Below are 17442 nucleotides of genomic sequence, written 5' to 3' on the forward strand. Positions count from 1 at the left end.
CAAAACATTTCGGCATGAAATTAAAAATATCCACAAATGACATAAATTGGGAAAGAAACTTTTTTTTTTTACAAGTTGTCATGGAAACAAAAGACGTTGACCATGTGGCTGTTTTAAAATTTTTATTAGAATACTATTGACTCAAGCATGAGCTGTATTTTTCGTCAACAAAAATGAAAAGCAACCGTTGACTTTCAAATGAAATGCTCATTTCACGTCATTAGTCTCCAAAATGATACAAGTGGTTTCATGTAGTGGTTCAATGTTAGCCTACTGTCGTCTGCGTCTTTAGCTTATGCGCTATTAGCACAATACTTATTTGTACATTTTTAATTACACCATTTTGTACAAAAAAAAAAAGACGTCTCCATTGTTAAACACATACATACACAAACAAACAAACAAAAACCCATAATTGTTAAAATATGCTTCTTTGTTATAGATGCTTTGCCGCTGCAAGTGTGCATGATGTGAAATAAAATAATAACATAAAATAGTATGGGTATTAATTCATTTCAAATAAAGCATTTTGCGACAAATTCCCCAAGAAAAAGTATCTGGCAATTCGTCAGAATTTGCCATGGAAACTTTTTAAAATTGGAAACATTCTGACGGAATTGATTCAAACTTTTGTAAATTTTTAACTAATTTCCTAAAGAAAGGTTCCTGGAGATTTTCCACCAAATTTTTAATGGAAGGTTTTCTATAATTCACTAGATTTTCAGAAGTTTAACTAGAAAATCATCTGCCAAATTCACCGATTGATTTGAAATTCACTTTTTGACTACATTTCTTTTGAAATGCTTCCAGAAATTTTCGGACAAATCGCTGATGCAAAGCTTCCAGAAATTCATTGGGAATGTTTCACTAAATTAATTGAAAACATTTTATAGGGAAAATGCAGGGAGGTTCAAACATTTTCCATGAATGGTTTCCAAACATTCAACGGGAAGATTTTGTCAAATTACAAATATACTTTCCATAAATATCCTGCAAATTTTCCACGGCGATTAGGTTAGATAAAATCATAACATAAAAATTATACAATTATTAAGAGTCAAGCAGCAATCATGATGGTACACAATGGGTTTTACGCTCCTTTGGGGGAATTGTGAAAAAGAAGGATGCCAATTTAAAAGTACAATCATGTCAAAACAAAGAGTAAAAAAAAAAAAAAAAGACAAATGTCAAATAATGCTGTAAAATGGTGGCCAAAATAATGCAATAATAAATACATTTTTGTTGACTATTTCGAGTGTGAGTGAAATTTACCGAGACTTCCTGAGAGATTTTGAAGGCATTTACGAGGGAAAATAATACAAAATGGCGTCAGTTAGCTTAACAAGCAGAAATTAAGGCCATGTGATCATTTTTGACACATTCAAACAATCAGTTAGAAACTGTAAAGTTTGGGAAATTTCCGCCAAATTTCCCGAGAGAGAAAAGTTTCCATTTTTTTAAAGAAGTTCAGATTTTTTTTTTGTGTGTGTGATGAAGTTTCAGTCAAATTTCCAACATATTTCTTGTCGGAAACGTTTTACAGTCTTCTATATTTCAATCTCCAAGAATGTTCTGCCAATTTTCTTTAAAACACAACTATAGACACACAAGGAATATATCTATACAGTTAAGTTAAATAATGTTCCACCCAAAAAAGGTCCCAGAAAATTCCTGACAATTATTCCGTGATTTCCACGCCATTTAACTCAATAACCAGAAATTCACTCGATTTTTGGAAACATTCTGTCAGTTTCCAGAAATTTTCCATAATTTTCCTTGGAGAAAAGAAATTCAACCATTTCTGAGCAAATTCAAGCAGTTGAACCGAATTTTTTGATTGACCAGTAGAACGTTCCCAAAATTCTCTGCCACAGTTCCCATGTAAATTGTCAGCAACTCATTCAAAGATTGTTGAAAGAATTTCTACTTAAAAGTTCATGCAGAACTGAAATAACGCTATCCAAAACTTGGTGGTCATGAGACATGGATGCAGAAAATGTGAAAATGTGCAAGTTGCTGGTGTTGCATCATTGCTGTGCTATTGACTGTCTTTGACATTTTTAAAAAAAATAAAACGATAACAAAATAAGAAACTTTTTTTTCTCCAAACGGTTGAGGATAAGCTATTTAGTCATTTTATTTCTTAGTTTGAAAATAAAATTTTGTCAAAATTTCACATGGTAAGTTTTCAGCAAATTTGAAATTTCCACCAAATTTCCCATGTAATGTTTTCTATAACTTACTGGGAATTCACAAATTTACTGTAAAATTTCCTCTGAATGTCCCATGAAAAGCTTTCAGCAACTCACCAGAAATTCTGAAGTTTACTGAAAAATGTCCGCCAAATTTCCCTTGAAGTTTTCAGGAACTCCAGAAAAATATAGATATTTACTGAATAGACACATTTCCAGAAAGTCACTGGAAGTTTGTCACCTAAAATGCCATGAAAAGTGTCCATCAATTCCCCCATTTAATTTCACCAATTTCAGAAATGTACAGGAATTTTTCTGCTCAATTTTGACAGAAATTTGGAAACGTCCTCATAGAATTGCCAGGGATTTTCCAGAATTTAATGTCAAATTTTCTATATGTTCCATTTACTGGACAATTTTCTCCAGCAATTTGCTGGATTTCCTTGCAGAAATTTCCAAGAAGTGACAGGTTTGATTTTATTTATTTATTTTTTATTTCCAAAGGAAATTTTGTTGCACGGTTTCTTATGGGAAATCTGAAATCATTCCTAGAGAATTGCCAGAAATGAAACTTTGTCACCAAAATATCCATGAAAAGTTTCCAACAATTCTCCAGAATCCCAGGAAATTTTCGACTAAACTTCCCATGGCAAATTTCTGAAGTTGAAAATATTTGATTGGAATTTCGAAGAATGTTCCAAAATTTTGCAACAAATTTTCCTTTCGTTTGTTGTCATTTACTGGACATACTGAATCAAATTTCCTGTGTGAAATTGATGGAAAACAAACACAAAATAAAGACTACATTTCCAGATGGACAGGATTCAAAAAAATAAATAAATAAAAATTCCAAAGGAAAATTCTGTGAAATTTCCCTACACTTTTCTTAAGAAACGTCTGTTAGAGCGGAACTCTGACAAAGATTTTTCTGTCACATTTCGCAAGAAGGGTCTCATTTTCTGGAGGGTGGCATGACCTGGATGCAGACGCCTGATTGGCGACTGCCAAACCGAGTGTGTCGCTGGTGCTCGATTGTTGTTGTTGTGCTGTTTATTGGATGTTAGTCCTGTTGAAAATATAAAAATTAAAAGCACCACTATAGGCTGCTTGCTTACTAGTATCTGTGATTTTTTTTTTTTTTTTTTTTTTACAAGTATACACGGAGAGAAGTGCACTTTAAAAGCAAATCTTCAAAAAAGAAAAGCCTTGTCAAGTGGCGAGAAAAATCCCTCCGGACATTTGGAAATGATCGAGAAAACACAGAGTGTTCTTCATGTGTTAGGGGCCTTTTTTTTTTTTTTATGTCTTGGATTCAAAGTTCAGGGTGTGGTGGGTTTGTGGAGGATACCCTGGAGGTCTTCAGGCAAGGCTAGGATGACGCCGTCGATGTGAGCTTGCAGTTTGGCCAGCGTGCCGGCACGCACGGGCAGATGGTCCTTCTCCGCTTGACTCTGGAGGAGGAGGGGCAGTGAACACACACGTCAGTGGTTGTCTTTCTTTCTTTCTTTTTTTTTTCTTTTCTCTTGATCCAATTTCTTCTACTTGCCAGTTTGTCCTTCAACTTGAGGACCAGATCCACCGTCTCCACCTCCGAGTGCCTCTGGACTCGCTGCTGCAGGTCCTAACAGAGACATAACATCACAAAACTCAAATTGGGGTTGCACAACATTTGATGGGGTAAAAAGCTTTAAAAATCCAATTTTTCCAAGAATAAAAGTTATATTGTTTCAAGAATAACCTCCTTTTTTTAAAAAATAAAGGTGTCTAAAATAAGAATATGAGAAAACTGTAAAGTTCTTAAAATAGGACTTTATTCTCAAAACAACATTTTTTTCTCTTCCCCCAATGCCCCCCCGCCCCCCCAAAAAATGTACATTGGTATGTTTTTCTTCAAAATGGGATGTTTTTCTTCAAAAATAATTCATGTGGTTTCATTGGTGGGGTCCTTGGAACTCAAAAGCATTTGGTACCTCCTGCTCGATGACACCCGAAACAACCTTCTTCCTTCCTCCTCACCTCCTCACAGAGCGCCTCCAAGTGCAGGGCCTCAAGTTTCTGTGTCATCTCCTTCCTTCTGTTACGGAACCAGCCGTCAAAGTTGGGAGATTTCAGGAATTGCCTGTGGGACACCGCGGGGAAATGCGCGTTACAGGATGTGAGGACCACAAAGGTACGCGTGTGCGTTGGGAATCAGGGAACACATGAAAAACACTTGGACAACCCGCGAAGAACCCCATTAACAGCAATTTGCATGAAGCTTTGCAGACGGGAGGCCATTTTGGCCACTCCGTGGCGACGCACGCGCAACGTGGACGTACTTGTAGAGTCCGATCCAGTCTCCCTTGAGTCTGGAGGTGAGCTGCGGGCCGGCCTTCTCCAGCGTCTTCATGAAGTCCTGCTGGACAAACGGCCGCAGCAGAGGCGGACTCTTCCACGGGCTGATGGACTTCTGCAGCGGCATCAGGCTGGCCACGTAGCGCTCCTGCTCCACAGGCAAACAAACGCAACGCTCACATCGTCAACTCGCCGTTGTCATCGATGACGAGCGTTCACAAATTTTGGGCACGTACCAGAGGGATGATGAAGCTCTGCGTCAGCTCCAGAAAGTAGCGCCGTAGAATTGCATTCTGGGCCGCCGAGGGCCTCTTCTGTTGAACACCCTGACAAAAAGGCAAGAAGGACTAACGGTCAGAGTCATATAATATTTTGACGAGATGCTGCATCATAAACTTTTTGAGCCACATTGAAATACAAATTCCTTAATAGGAATCCGGACGAGAGGTGCTCGCAACAGACATTGTAATCAGCATTTTTTTTTTTTTTTTTTATGGAGTCGGGGGAGAAAAGTATTGGCCAGTTCTGGTTTGATCTTTGAGCTTGGAGAAAAAAAAAAGGGAAAAAAAAACATTAATGGTGATGGCCAACAGATGGCAGCATGTGGAATGGGGGAGCTTTGGAAAATCAAGTGTTCCAAGACGTTTGTAAATGATTTTTGTCATATTAAATGTAGTACAAAGAGTATCACAAAAAATAGAAAAAATGACGGATTATTCAAATTTTGAAGTAGAAGTGGTGAGGTATTTGCATACATAAACGCGCACACACATGCATGCTACAGATTCAGGCACACACGGCTAAATACTACTACTACTAAATAGCGTGTAAATGGTTTGTTAGGGTTGTCAAATGTAAAAACAGTTGTGAATATTTGTTCGGTAAATACATTATTTTGCCATCAAGAGCACATTTGCAGTGTTTTTGTTGGCATTTAATGGACAAAAGGGACTGTTGAGATGTTTGAAGTGTGAGTAAAACAAACGTTCTTAGAATAAGTCACTGTTGCCATGAAATAAATCTTTTCACAAAAAGCTTGTTTCCTGAGTTTTGTTGGTCTAATACAGATGGGAACAAACAATTTTTTTTTTTTTTTTTTTTTGGGTGCGTGTGACAGATTAAAGAAGAGAGTGTAATCTTTCATTTGGTAGTTTCTATGTTTCCAGAGTCATAAATTATTCGGTGAGAGCCTTGACAGATTACTCAGAATGCTTGAAATTGGCTGGCACACAACTAACGCGTTTACCTTCTGGAGCTGCTTGATGATTTCTTCATCTTTGTTGAGATATGGCTTGTATGCTGTATATACACCTGGAAAACACACAGACACACACACGCACAAGGTGAGTCATGAATCGTCTGTGAGTCTGCTGACTTGAATCTGTCAAGTAAATGATCTAAGTCAGTAGTGTTTCTCCTCAGCCCGTGACCTCATTCAGTAGAATCATTCAATCAAGTTCCAAATGATTCAGAATGAGCCTGATGACTGAAGTCTGAGAGGTATTGAGTCGATTTATGAAGACCATTGCCTGATTTTGTCCCTTCTGCTTCAGATTAGAAGTGACCAGCTCGAGTTCACCTTCCCTCCCCAATTTTTTTTTGTCGACGCAGAGGACGAAGGAGATTTACCGGGTTTGGAGTCGAGAGTTTTCAGATTCTTCAGTTTCTTCACTTTCATCTGCTTGGCCATCTCACCTGTGGGGGGGGGGGGGGGTCACGATTTAACAGTGGCATAGCAGTTAAGGCGTCACAAGATTAGGATTTGGATTCAATGTGCAATGACCTGCTTGTTTCATGTCGCCGATGCGGATGATGTGAGGCCAGTGCTGCAGCGTCTTGGCAAAGAAAGGGTTGGTCACTCCCAGGATGACTGACGGCCTACGGGCAGGAGTGACATACCGTCATTACGACTCGGCAAAAACGGATACATATTTCCCATGACTTACACGTTGAAGTGGTTGCACCACCGCATTCGAAACTTAAATCGAAATCCATTTCAGCCACTCAAAAATACATAACTTCTTTTTAGGTCCCTTAATGCTTGTCACAATAAAGAACATTTGACTGCAGTAAAATGTATTTTGTATGCGTGTGTGCGTGTGTGTGCGAAGCATTTGGACTCACGGAGCCTGCGTCCTGGTGGTGTACTCCTTGAACTCGCTGTCGTGGATGGTGAAGTACGGCCGGAAGTCGCTGCAGTAGCGCAGAGGAGACACGCAGCTACATGCAAAGAGAGCAACGCTATTGAAGGCAGCCGGGGGCCTTATATTGGGTATAAAATTCAACAACGGGCGCAGATAGATGACAACTGACATTTTTACGTCATGTTTCTGTAATTCTCATTGAAAATTCTGGTCAAATATTTTATTTTCGACTAATTGTGTATTTTCATCTGATATTTGTCCATTTTGCATTGGATTCCAATATTTTTTTTTATCTGCAGTATATTTTAGACACTTTTTGGTGAATATACAGTATGTTGCATTGTTTTCAAACATTTTTATTTTGTATAATACTGATCATAATGGAATAATAATACTTATTATTATTATAATAATAATAAGTATTAGATTCTTGTTTTATATTTAACCAAAAATTATTTGAAAAAGAGTGAATTAGAATAAGAATAAGAATAATTTCAATAACCATTTGGAATTTATTTTCTAATCTTGGTGAATTTTGTTTCTTCCTCATACTCCAGACAATTTAATATTTCGAACATAATTTCTTTGTCTGCCACTATCCCGTGCAAGTGTAACTCACGTTTCAACTTGTGTCGCTCCAATTTGCCAATCCCTGACGTATTTTCTTTTCAGGATATGCCGATCGTACCGACGGCGGTCCTTCAATTGCTCACTTTCAGTTTTCTGATCATGTTTGAGGAAATGTGGAATGAATGGAATTTGGGTACCACCTGACCAGCGCCAGCACGGTGTCTGACGACTCAGCGGGAGAGGGCGCCATGACAACGAGCGCCTCCCCAAGCAGCACCAGCTCCCACAGCATCTGGATGTGGAAGAAGACTGGAAAGAAACACCTGAGCAGACAAAGAGAGGCATCCCATGTACCTTTCATCACATCTGCCAAGCATGAACATGCTCAATGGGTCGTCCGATTCAACAAACACGGTCAGCCCGAGCTCGAACTTCCAGTTAGTGATGTGTCCAAAACTAAACTTACCTGAAGAGGTCCACTTCATGGATAGTGGGCAGCACAATGGACACCAGACTGTCACTCTGGACAAAAAAAAAAAGAAGGAAACATCACATTAAGTCTCATCAAAAGAAAAGATTTGAAGAGAGACTATGCAACTTTGTTGTCACCTTAGCCGAATGGACGAGCTGCGACGTTCCCGGTTTGTCGTAGCAGGTTGGGATCCGCACCTGCGGTGGCACTCTCACATGTCAACACACTCTATGTTTCTCCCCTCGCGAGTCATTGTGTGCTCTTACCTTGACGACCACGCCCATGATGGGCAGCGTGAGGATCCTCCCCGGATGCGGCGTTGGCCAGCGGTCCATATCGTTACAAGCTGTGAGGTTAAAAAAAAAAAAATGCAAAAAGCTTCATGTTATCAAAAAAGATGTGCTAAAGCAAAGGCAAATCTTACGTGTGGGGTGACAATAGAGTGAGTGGACCAGGTTTCATCTCGTGTTTTTCTCATTTATGTGACAATATAAATAATAATATTTGTTATATTTTGAGTTGTCATACTTTTTGGACAATATTTTGGTATATTTTTTTCTAAGGTCTATTTTTATTCATTTTTTTGGCAAATATTAGTTTTGCTCCACATAGTGGGATTTGCTTCTATATCAGCGAAGAATGGTGCACTGATGTCACGAAGCTCGACGCACACGGCAGCCCGGACCTGGAGTCGCTGTCTTTAAACTGCAAGCCATTCTACTCGCCACGTGAGTTCACCTCCTTTTTACTAGTCGGTGATTACATTGCGCCACAAGCTAACGCCAACACGGCGATACAAACGCTAGCTGAACAAGTAAACAAACTCGAACTAAAATACCCCGAGTCACCCCTGATCATTTTGGGCGATTTTAATAGATTTGTGATTTTCTGCACCAACTGTACAACTGTCATAGTATTGCATTCTACCACTGATCACTTTAGCTCTGCTTGATACTTTGCACATTGTCTCACAGTTGTCACTGGGTAGTACCACCGCACTTCGGTTCACTTATATTACGAAATGTCCTTCCATACTTATTTGTCATGTCCTTGTTTATGATGATACTAATGCAGTGTGTTATACCGGAGACAAATTCCTTGTGTGTTCTACATACTTGGCCAATAAAGATGATTCTGATTCTGATATTAGTACATAGTCCACATTATTCCCTTCTTCCACATTTTGGACAGATCCATTCTAACTTCAACATTATTCAAACCGCCATGATAACTCTTCCCAATATTTACAAAAAAGGAGGAGGAGGCCATTGTTTTTTGCCGCTGCATTTCCCTCTATTTTCCTATTTCAAAACATCCCAGGCAGTTTTAAGGAAGCATTAATTAAAAATTGGAAACGCTTCACGATTGTGCGTGTCATCCTTGCGCCCTCGTCGAACCTGAGCGTCGCGGGGGGAAAAAATAAGACGGGCCAAACACCCGTAGAGCGCGCAGGTGCTTTTGCGTGCTTCTACGCAGGGAAGAATGCTAATTTTCTCTGTATCGTTCCAATTTTAGAATGAGTATAAGCGAGGTTTCACAACAATGGGAGAGGTCTGAGGCCAATATGTAGCGTACCATCTGCACCCCATCCATAGTCACGGTGCACATTTTACCACCTAGACAGGTACTAAGTTACCAAATGGCATCAATGCACTACGTTATCACTAATCATTAAGAGACTTAACATCTGCAAATGGACTTGGAAGGTGCGCTTACTTTAACATGGTCGAGTATAAGGACAACGAAGACTATTTGCCAAAGGTGAAGGGGTAGATGGGAAATATATGCAAATTATCTTGCAGACAACGGGTCCTGATTCGCTGTCCTCGACATGACTGCAGTGTTTGGTCGTGATGGGAATTCTGGCTCTTTTTAGAGAGCCGGTTCTTTTGACTCGGCTCACTAAAAAGAGCCGGCTTTTTCAGCTCCCAAATGGCTCCTCAGTTTTTTTGTTGCTTAAATTAATTTACTACCAAAAATAATGTAAAGTTATTTGTAAAATGAATTACTAATGCAAAAAATATACAGTATATCAAATATTTATTATTTATATGGCTTTATTTATATTCTTCTGAACATACTCAACATGGAGTACAACATGGAGTGCTCCAAAAAATAAATTACAAAGTACAAAAACAAAGACCCAGCTCAAAACAAGGTCAACAAAAAGTTCCAATCTCTGATTGTGTATATTCTCCCTGTCTCTCCTGCTGTGTGTGTCTCTAACTCCTCCCCCTTCTGCTTATGCCGCGGGACGTCCACAGCGCTGCCTCATGGATGCCTCAAACGAGGCACCTGCCTGTGCATTTCCTCTGTCCCTCAGGAGATGGCACGACTTCATTTGACCTGCTGCCGTTTCTCATTGCACGTTATCCTTTGTGTTTATAAACGACTTGTTTTGTCCGTAGGTGTTTGTTTTTTCAGTGACATTCTTTTGTTCAGCTTTAAAAAAATATATCCACGCATTATCTGAATATTTATATATTTCTTTCAGTCTTTTCCCATATGAATTTCTTTCAATTTCTGTCATATTTTTGCCGACTGTTTGGATCCAATATTTTTCTCTGATATTATTGTATATTTGGTGTAACAATCTTGTGGGTTTTTTTGTCCAATACTGTACACTTGTCTACATTACATTTTTCATCAAATCTTGTATTTGGTACAAATGTCTTTTAAATATGTAATAATATTAATTATTATGTGATGTATATTTCAAGCACTCTTGCTTTGGCGGTTGTGGATGCGTTTAGTAGCTAACAGTTCCAACTTTGGCAAATACCTTGTGGCTAACTGACGAAAAAGGCAAAACGTGGAAATAAGACGTACCCGCCTCCAGACACGGTTCCTGTTTCTCAAAGTATTCTGGAGCCATGATTTTGAGGAGCGAGTGGAAGAAGGTCACATAGGGCAGTTTACTGATCAGGACCAGAGACTGCAGAACAGCGACAAGATGATTGATCAGCTCGGGGACAATTGTGGAACAATTTCATATATCGATAATGGTTTCAGTCACCTTCTGGAAATAGCCTCTCTTCAGAGATTTGTCCCGCACTTGACGAAAATACACGTAGCCGTAATAATGGCCCTGCTCCCTCTGTGAACATACACAACATACTGTATACTCAAACTCTACTTAATGCTCTCGGTGCGTAATGTTACGGTGGTTTACGATAATAAACACAGGCCGACAGTAATCCCTCTCTGTATTGGTTATGTTCGGGAGAGATCAGGAGAGAGAGCAGCATTTGTCATGTCCTTGTTTATGATGATACTAATGCAGCGTGTTATACCGGAGACAAATTCCTTGTGTGTTCTACATACTTGGCCAATAAAGATGATTCTGATTCTGATGATTCTGAGACCAAGCGTAATGCTGGTCTAGTGGTAAACAGTGGAATTACATGCAAAATAAACAGGGAAGATCAAAAGCTATAAACTGTACAAAAGTTAAAAAAAATTAAAATAAAAAATCTGCTAAATCGCCAAACCACAAACTCAGAACCTGCAATGATGTTGTTATATTTTGGTGGCGTTTGGAAGGTTAAGTATTTTTTGGAGGTCCAATTTGTTGAAACAAAGGTGGAGAACCACTGCTTCAAGTGTACGTTCGTACTGGTGCGTGCGTGATTGTGTGCGACAACCTTGAGGCAGGGCGGCGCATCCCGGTCACTGGTTTCCAGGAAGCAGCCCAGCGACGACTTCCTATTGGAGCCTTGACGAAAGCGGAAGCAAAACTGGGTGTCGCCCAGGCAACCTGGAAGCAACCATAGGGAGCCGGAGTGAGGAAATACTGGCCACTGAAAGGGGTCATACTAGGGCAGACACTGACAATTATTTGGATAACCTATTCATCTGGGGATCACTCTTTTTCAAATAATTTTTGGTTAAAAATAAAACAAAACATATTTTAAACTTTTTTCCTATCTTGTAATAATTCCCCATTCATTCCCAATGAGACAGTCAATAAAATAATTCCGCATCATTCCAAATTCAAACTGTTCAGGTCATTCTCAGTACTTTAGATTTTCCCAAAATCCCCATTTGCAACCAATAAAATTCACATCTTAGTACATAGTCCACTATATCTCGTTCCACATTTTGGACAAATCCAAACCATTCTAACTTCACAATTATTCAAGCCGCCATGAAAACTCTTCCCGAATTCCCTATATTTACAAAAAAAAAGGGCACATTATATATATATATATATAGTCGTTGGATTTCACTCTAATTTCCTGTTTCAAAACATCACAGGCAGTTTTAAGGAAGCATTAACGAAAAATTGGAAGCGCTTCACGATTGTGCGTGTCATCCTTGCGCAGGGAAACCATGCTAATCTTCTCTGTATCGTTCCAATTTTAGTATGTGTGTAACCGAAGTTGCACAACATTGTTGGAGGTCTGAGGCCAATATGTAGCGTACCATCTGCACCCCATCCATAGTCACGCTGCACATTTTACCACCTACACAGGTACTAAGCTACCAAATGGCATCAATGCACTACGTTATAACTAATCATTAAGAGACTTAACATCTGCAAACGGACTTGGAAGGTGCGCTGACTTTAGCACGGTCGAGTATAAGGACAACGAAGACTATTTGCCAAAGGTGAAGGGGTTCATGGGAAATATATGTAAATTATCTTGCAGACAACGGGTCCTGATTCGCTGTCCTCGACATGACTGCAGTGTTTGGAACGCTGTGAGTAACTAATTGGCTTTAGTTTACAAAGACCAGAATTTGTAGACTATAATGAAATAGAATATATAAATAACGATTTAAATCAGTCGCGGACAACACTCGGTCATTTCCGCTCATGCCACGGCATATCTGACGTCATTGTTGCTTCTGCCGCGGCACGCCCAGAGCCTGCCTGTGCATTTCCTCGGTCCCTCGGGAGATGGCGCGACTACATTTGACCGGCTGCCGTTTCTCATTGCACGGTATCCTTTGCGTTTATAAACGGCTTGTTTTATTCGTACGTGTTTGTTTAAAAAATGATGTATTTTAAACAGGCAGTTTTTTTGTTCAAATTTGAAAAAAATATGGATTTTAAACAGACAGTTTTTTTGTTCAGATCTGAAAAAAATATCCATCCATTATCTGTACCACTTTATCTTAAAGAGGGTCGTGGGCGTACTGGAGCCTATCCCAGCTGACTTTGGGCAGTATGCGGGTACACCCTGAGCTGGTGGCCAGCCATTCGCAGGGCACACACAGACAAACAGCCATTCGCACTATTAATCCCACCTACCGACAATTTAGCGTGTTCTTGGAATGTGGAAGGAAACCGGAGTACCTGGGAAAAACCCCCATTAAGGCACGGGGGAAAGAGAACACCCAAATTCCACACTTGAAAGCCAAGGCCCGGACTCGAACCCCAGGCCTCTGCACTGTGAGGTGCACACGCTAAACCTATCAACCACCATGCCACCACTTTACACATTTTAAATATTTTTCTAAAAGCCTCTGCAGGAATAGAGAATTAAAACAATTTGAACAGCTAAATAGTCTCTGCCTGCAATTTATAAGTCATGACTGAATGAAATGAGAGGGGGTTGCGTGACGACCAACCGTCATTGACAGTTGCGCCTGAAGTGCGCCACGCTGGAAAACCACTCAAGTGTACAAACTGCTGTCACAAATACTTTACTTTGTCCCCTCGCAAATGTTTGGGAGAAAAATGAGCGCATGAAAACGACGACTGGAAAAAAAAATTCCAGCGTCAACAGCAAAAATGAACACCTTGTAAGAGGATTGATTTGGAAAAAAAAACATGGAAAATGTCAGCAAATCTTGCACGCCTGCACTTTAGATATACAAATGTGTTTTACTTCTTTGGCTTTTTAGGTTTCCAGTGATGCTTGTCAAGCAGAGAATGTCAAAGTATCCCACGCAGGCTTCACTGCAAACATTCGGTTGGATTGAAATTTCATTTCATCTTTCAGAACAGTGCGGTTTTTAAACTAGTTTTTAGGTGCAATTCCCACCACCTTTTATGTCTATATATTTATGCAGTACATTTTAATGACATTTAATTTATTTTAAAACATTATTTAAACCATAATTCATGTACATTTTTTCATCATATATTGTTGAAAAACATTAACTTTAGATGGCAAAAGTTTAACAACACTGCAGCAACTGGCACATACTTTTAAGCAATCATTTCTTTGTCACAAAGCTTTATGAGCGACTTCTTTCATGCTGATGTCACCCCCCCCCCAAAAGAAAACTATAGGGCTTGATTGATAGGTTCTCAAGAAAAAACGTTTGCTCTCTGAGACTTTGGAAAGCTTCAAGCTCCAGAAAGAGGAATCAGAGCTGAAGTTGTGAATCTTCAATGAGTGCCCTTGGCAAGCAGGATGAGGTAAATGCTCCCTTTGACATGGGACGTTTTGAAGTTCTTGACATTTTGAGCAAAATGTGGCTTAATTAATTACCTGCCAGCCCAGGTAACAACAATGGACCTTTGTTGTCAAAGGCCGTCAATGGCAGTGAACAAGTTCGAAGGATAAAATCATAGACGTTTCACGGTATAACTCACCTTCATTTTCCTTTTCGCACAACAGTTAACTTCTCTTTAGACTTGTATGACTGTCCAAAGAGTGTCAAATTGTTGGGCAATAAGGAATTTAAATAAAATCCTAGATTTTTTTTCCCTCCTCACAAATATCACGTTTCCAATTCTAATTGTTTTTTTTCACTTATAAAAAAAAGCAAAGAAGACAAAACTTAGTTCTGAATTTTCTTTCAGCAAGATTTTCTTTGCCAACATTAACTTGCATGGAAATAATAGAAATCAAAGAAAAAAAATAAATTCCAAGTAAGCGTGTTGGTGAGTTATATTGTAAAAGAGCTCAGACCAAAATATTGTAAAAAAGCTCAAAGCAAAACCTACCTGAGTTGGAGTCTGGGAAGGAGAGGTAGCAAATGCTCGTTTTCTGAGAGGAAAGCACGACAATAACAGGATTTATTTGTTGTGCGAATGGACCGGATCGTATCAGATCAAGTGACCTCACCTCTTTCTCCGACAGCTTGGAATGATGCGGATAAATCACCTGGAGGGGAGACGAGCACAGTTACCGCACCACAACGCAACATTTCAAGTCATACATAACTTTAATCACAAAACGTAGCACAAAGTCCTTTTCGTGTTCTTGAGAAGCAGTCACAAAAGGAATAACTACCTTCACAACTAGTTTGCCTTCCTTCAGTATCAGCTCACTGTTGGCTTTGGGTTCAGATTTAGAAGAAGCAGTCGAACTGCCGCTTGAACTTCATGGCAATTTAGCTACATTTACGCGATAGAACTAATAATGCATCTCTATGTTTCATAAACAACATTAGGCGATGCATTTGAAAATAAGTAGAGTGGAAAAATAGATTGTAACTGTAATTTTCCACTGAATTAACTTGAGATGCACATATGTTCCAGCAATTGAACATGTACTTAATATTGTACAGTTTCTATATTTTTCACTGACAAGAAAACAGAATGCACTGGCACGGCAACAGATGTTTGGGACTGTTCCCTCTCTCACTAGCGCAGAGGCAAGCATGCTTGCCCTGAAGTTGTGTATTGATCACACACACACACAGTTTATTGCAAAAGTGACATAAAACAAATGTAAATTATCCCAATGTTTTTTAATAGACAAAATGTTCTCACTGTATAATGTCCATTTAGTAGACGACCGCCAGCCTGATCACACAAAGTGAAACGCCATCAACAGGCTAGTAGAATTTAGCATGGGTGGTCTGATCATTATAAATCTTTAAACTGCTACTTTAACACACCCGGAGCACCAACACCAACAGAGTTTACGCTAGTCACAAGTGTAAATGCTCTCTTTTCTGTGAAGACTACTAATGGAGCTTATTAAAGGACTGGCTCTGCCTCTTCTTCTCGTGCTTAAATGTGCGACATCTCTTCCAGTAGTAGCTCAGTGCTACCCACCACGTTGTGGCAGGACGTGGTATTACACTGAAGGCATGCAACTCAAATTTTTTATTTGCCTGTAGTGAAACCTTGCAGTTAAGCGTTCACAAATTTGCTTACTTATTTTTGTTAGGGGGCGGGCTATTCTGTTATTTGCTGCAAAACTCAGCTGTTAAACTGATCTAAACTGACTGTTAAACTGACATCTGGGTGAGTTGGGAAGAGTCTCATTTCGACAAAAGTAGTGCTTGAACTGTTATATAGCATTGATGCACTGGAACCTAGTTTTAAGACAGTGTTGAGGGGTTTTGAGACTTGCTGTTTACGAGTTTAAAAGAAAGTCAAATTTTCATGTTCTTGAGCAATACTGTATGTTCCTCATTTCAATAGTTTGTCTTGTTTTTCAGTGAAGCTATGTGTGCTTGTTTCAGGAAATCTTGCCCAGTGATTGATTTTTTCCCCTGATCAATAAGCAGTTGCTTGACATAAAAGTCCTCATTCATTGTTTGTTTTTTGTTATGTTTTTAAGACCAACGTGTGTTGAACACGCTATCTGTGTCTTCTGTCCATCTGCCTCCTGCACTGAGCAAACGGTTTTACAAAGTGGTTTGTGTTTTCTAGTCCATGAATTAGTCAGAGCCTTGAATAAAACGGTAACTTTTGGAACCCTTCCCAGCGGACTTCCTTCTTCCGATGATTGAGCCAGCTGACTATCAGCGGGTCTTCCCTCACCTCCACCGCCTGTCCCAGCTCCAAGTCGAAGCCCACCACGCAGATACAGTGCAGCCAGGTCGAGAAGCGGTCCCAGGGCAGCAGAACGGTGTTCCCCACGGGATCCTCGTCGTCGCCCCCGGGCCCGACAGGCAGCGGTATCTCCTCGGCTGGCGAGATATTACTGGCGTCATGGTCGTCCAAGTCCTCCGATTCCTCCACCGGCTCCCCCAGCTCCTCCGGGCCTTGCAGAGCCATAGCGACCGGCCCAACGCGGACACTCAGAAGAATTATTCGTGTTTCCTGCACTTGCGACAGCTGGTATTTGTGGTCGTTTCTCTCGTGAAAACCGCAAAACTAAAACAACGGTACACTTAACCACCTAGCTTAGCCACCAGGGATGCTCCAGACGAGCCGGGAATGACGATATGATTACGTCATCACGCAAGGACGTTCCTGAGTTGTGTTCAAGCTTCAAGACGGCAGCTCGGAGAAGTGAGCAGACATCGTTCAGCACTTCATAAAATTTACTCCTTATAGTCTGTCATACCATTACTAAAATCAGAAGCATCTTTATTGGCCAAGTATGTCGAACACACAAGGACTTTGTCTCCGGTATAACACGCTGCATTAGTATCATCGTAAACAACAAATCATTGAACCATTTTAGAGTAACCAGTAGCAGTAATCACGCGTGTCGTCGAATTTGTGTTTGGGGCAAGCTGTTGATTTGATACAATATTAGGTGAACCGTTGATCCCAGTGCGTACCCAGAAATTTTTCGGTCGAGTGGTTAGTTCAATATCATTACGAGATAGAATAAACGTACATATCTAGGTCATTCATTGTCTTACCATCCACAGTCAGGGTGTCATGAAAATAAAATTCACATCAAGAAAAATGCCCTTTTTGCGTTGACTTGGAGGCAAAATTCAAGTTCTGTATTGTTCTGAATGTGATACTTGCCACCCACCTAGCTCGTCACTGCTGCACCAATACATAATGAATTGAGTATTTTAACTTTCTGTCCTCGAGATTGAAAAAAATGTTTTCCTGCCACTGAAAAACGTTTGG

At 39.9% G+C, this 17442-nt stretch overlaps 1 protein-coding gene and 1 non-coding gene across 2 annotated transcripts; both read right to left on the reverse strand.

Moving 5' to 3' along the window:
• Nucleotides 1–108: 108 nt before the first annotated feature.
• Nucleotides 109–16954, reverse strand: dennd6a (DENN/MADD domain containing 6A). The gene is made up of 19 exons (XM_086118873.1): nucleotides 16390–16954; nucleotides 14738–14776; nucleotides 14617–14659; nucleotides 11357–11469; nucleotides 10729–10809; nucleotides 10542–10647; nucleotides 7979–8058; nucleotides 7850–7909; nucleotides 7707–7762; nucleotides 7441–7563; nucleotides 6651–6746; nucleotides 6310–6404; nucleotides 6156–6221; nucleotides 5773–5837; nucleotides 4763–4852; nucleotides 4511–4674; nucleotides 4209–4311; nucleotides 3739–3813; nucleotides 109–3643 (listed from the first exon to the last, which is right to left on the reverse strand). Exons 1-19 carry the CDS (start codon nucleotides 16624–16626, stop codon nucleotides 3512–3514), a joined length of 1824 nt encoding a protein of 607 aa, XP_085974999.1. The 5' UTR covers nucleotides 16627–16954; the 3' UTR covers nucleotides 109–3511.
• Nucleotides 11993–12100, reverse strand: LOC147201790 (U6 spliceosomal RNA). The gene has a single exon (XR_015101716.1). It is a non-coding gene; the product is annotated as a U6 spliceosomal RNA (small nuclear RNA).
• Nucleotides 16955–17442: the final 488 nt, after the last annotated feature.

Source organism: Hippocampus guttulatus, chromosome 8 (genome assembly GCF_054856545.1).
Source record: "Hippocampus guttulatus isolate MCC_2025c chromosome 8, RoL_Hgut_1.0, whole genome shotgun sequence".
Taxonomy (NCBI): domain Eukaryota; kingdom Metazoa; phylum Chordata; class Actinopteri; order Syngnathiformes; family Syngnathidae; genus Hippocampus; species Hippocampus guttulatus.

What these genes read in the sequence shown, in the direction of transcription:
- dennd6a (XM_086118873.1), bottom strand. Translation starts at nt 16,626, where the DNA reads ATGGCTCTGCAAGGCCCGGAGGAGCTGGGGGAGCCGGTGGAGGAATCG. An exon ending in CTTCCCAGACTCCAACTCAG is followed by an intron (nt 11,470 to 14,616) that starts GTAGGTTTTGCT and finishes GGTTGCTTCCAG; the next exon opens with GTTGCCTGGGCGACACCCAG. An exon ending in AACTCTCGACTCCAAACCCG is followed by an intron (nt 5,838 to 6,155) that starts GTAAATCTCCTT and finishes TGTGTTTTCCAG; the next exon opens with GTGTATATACAGCATACAAG.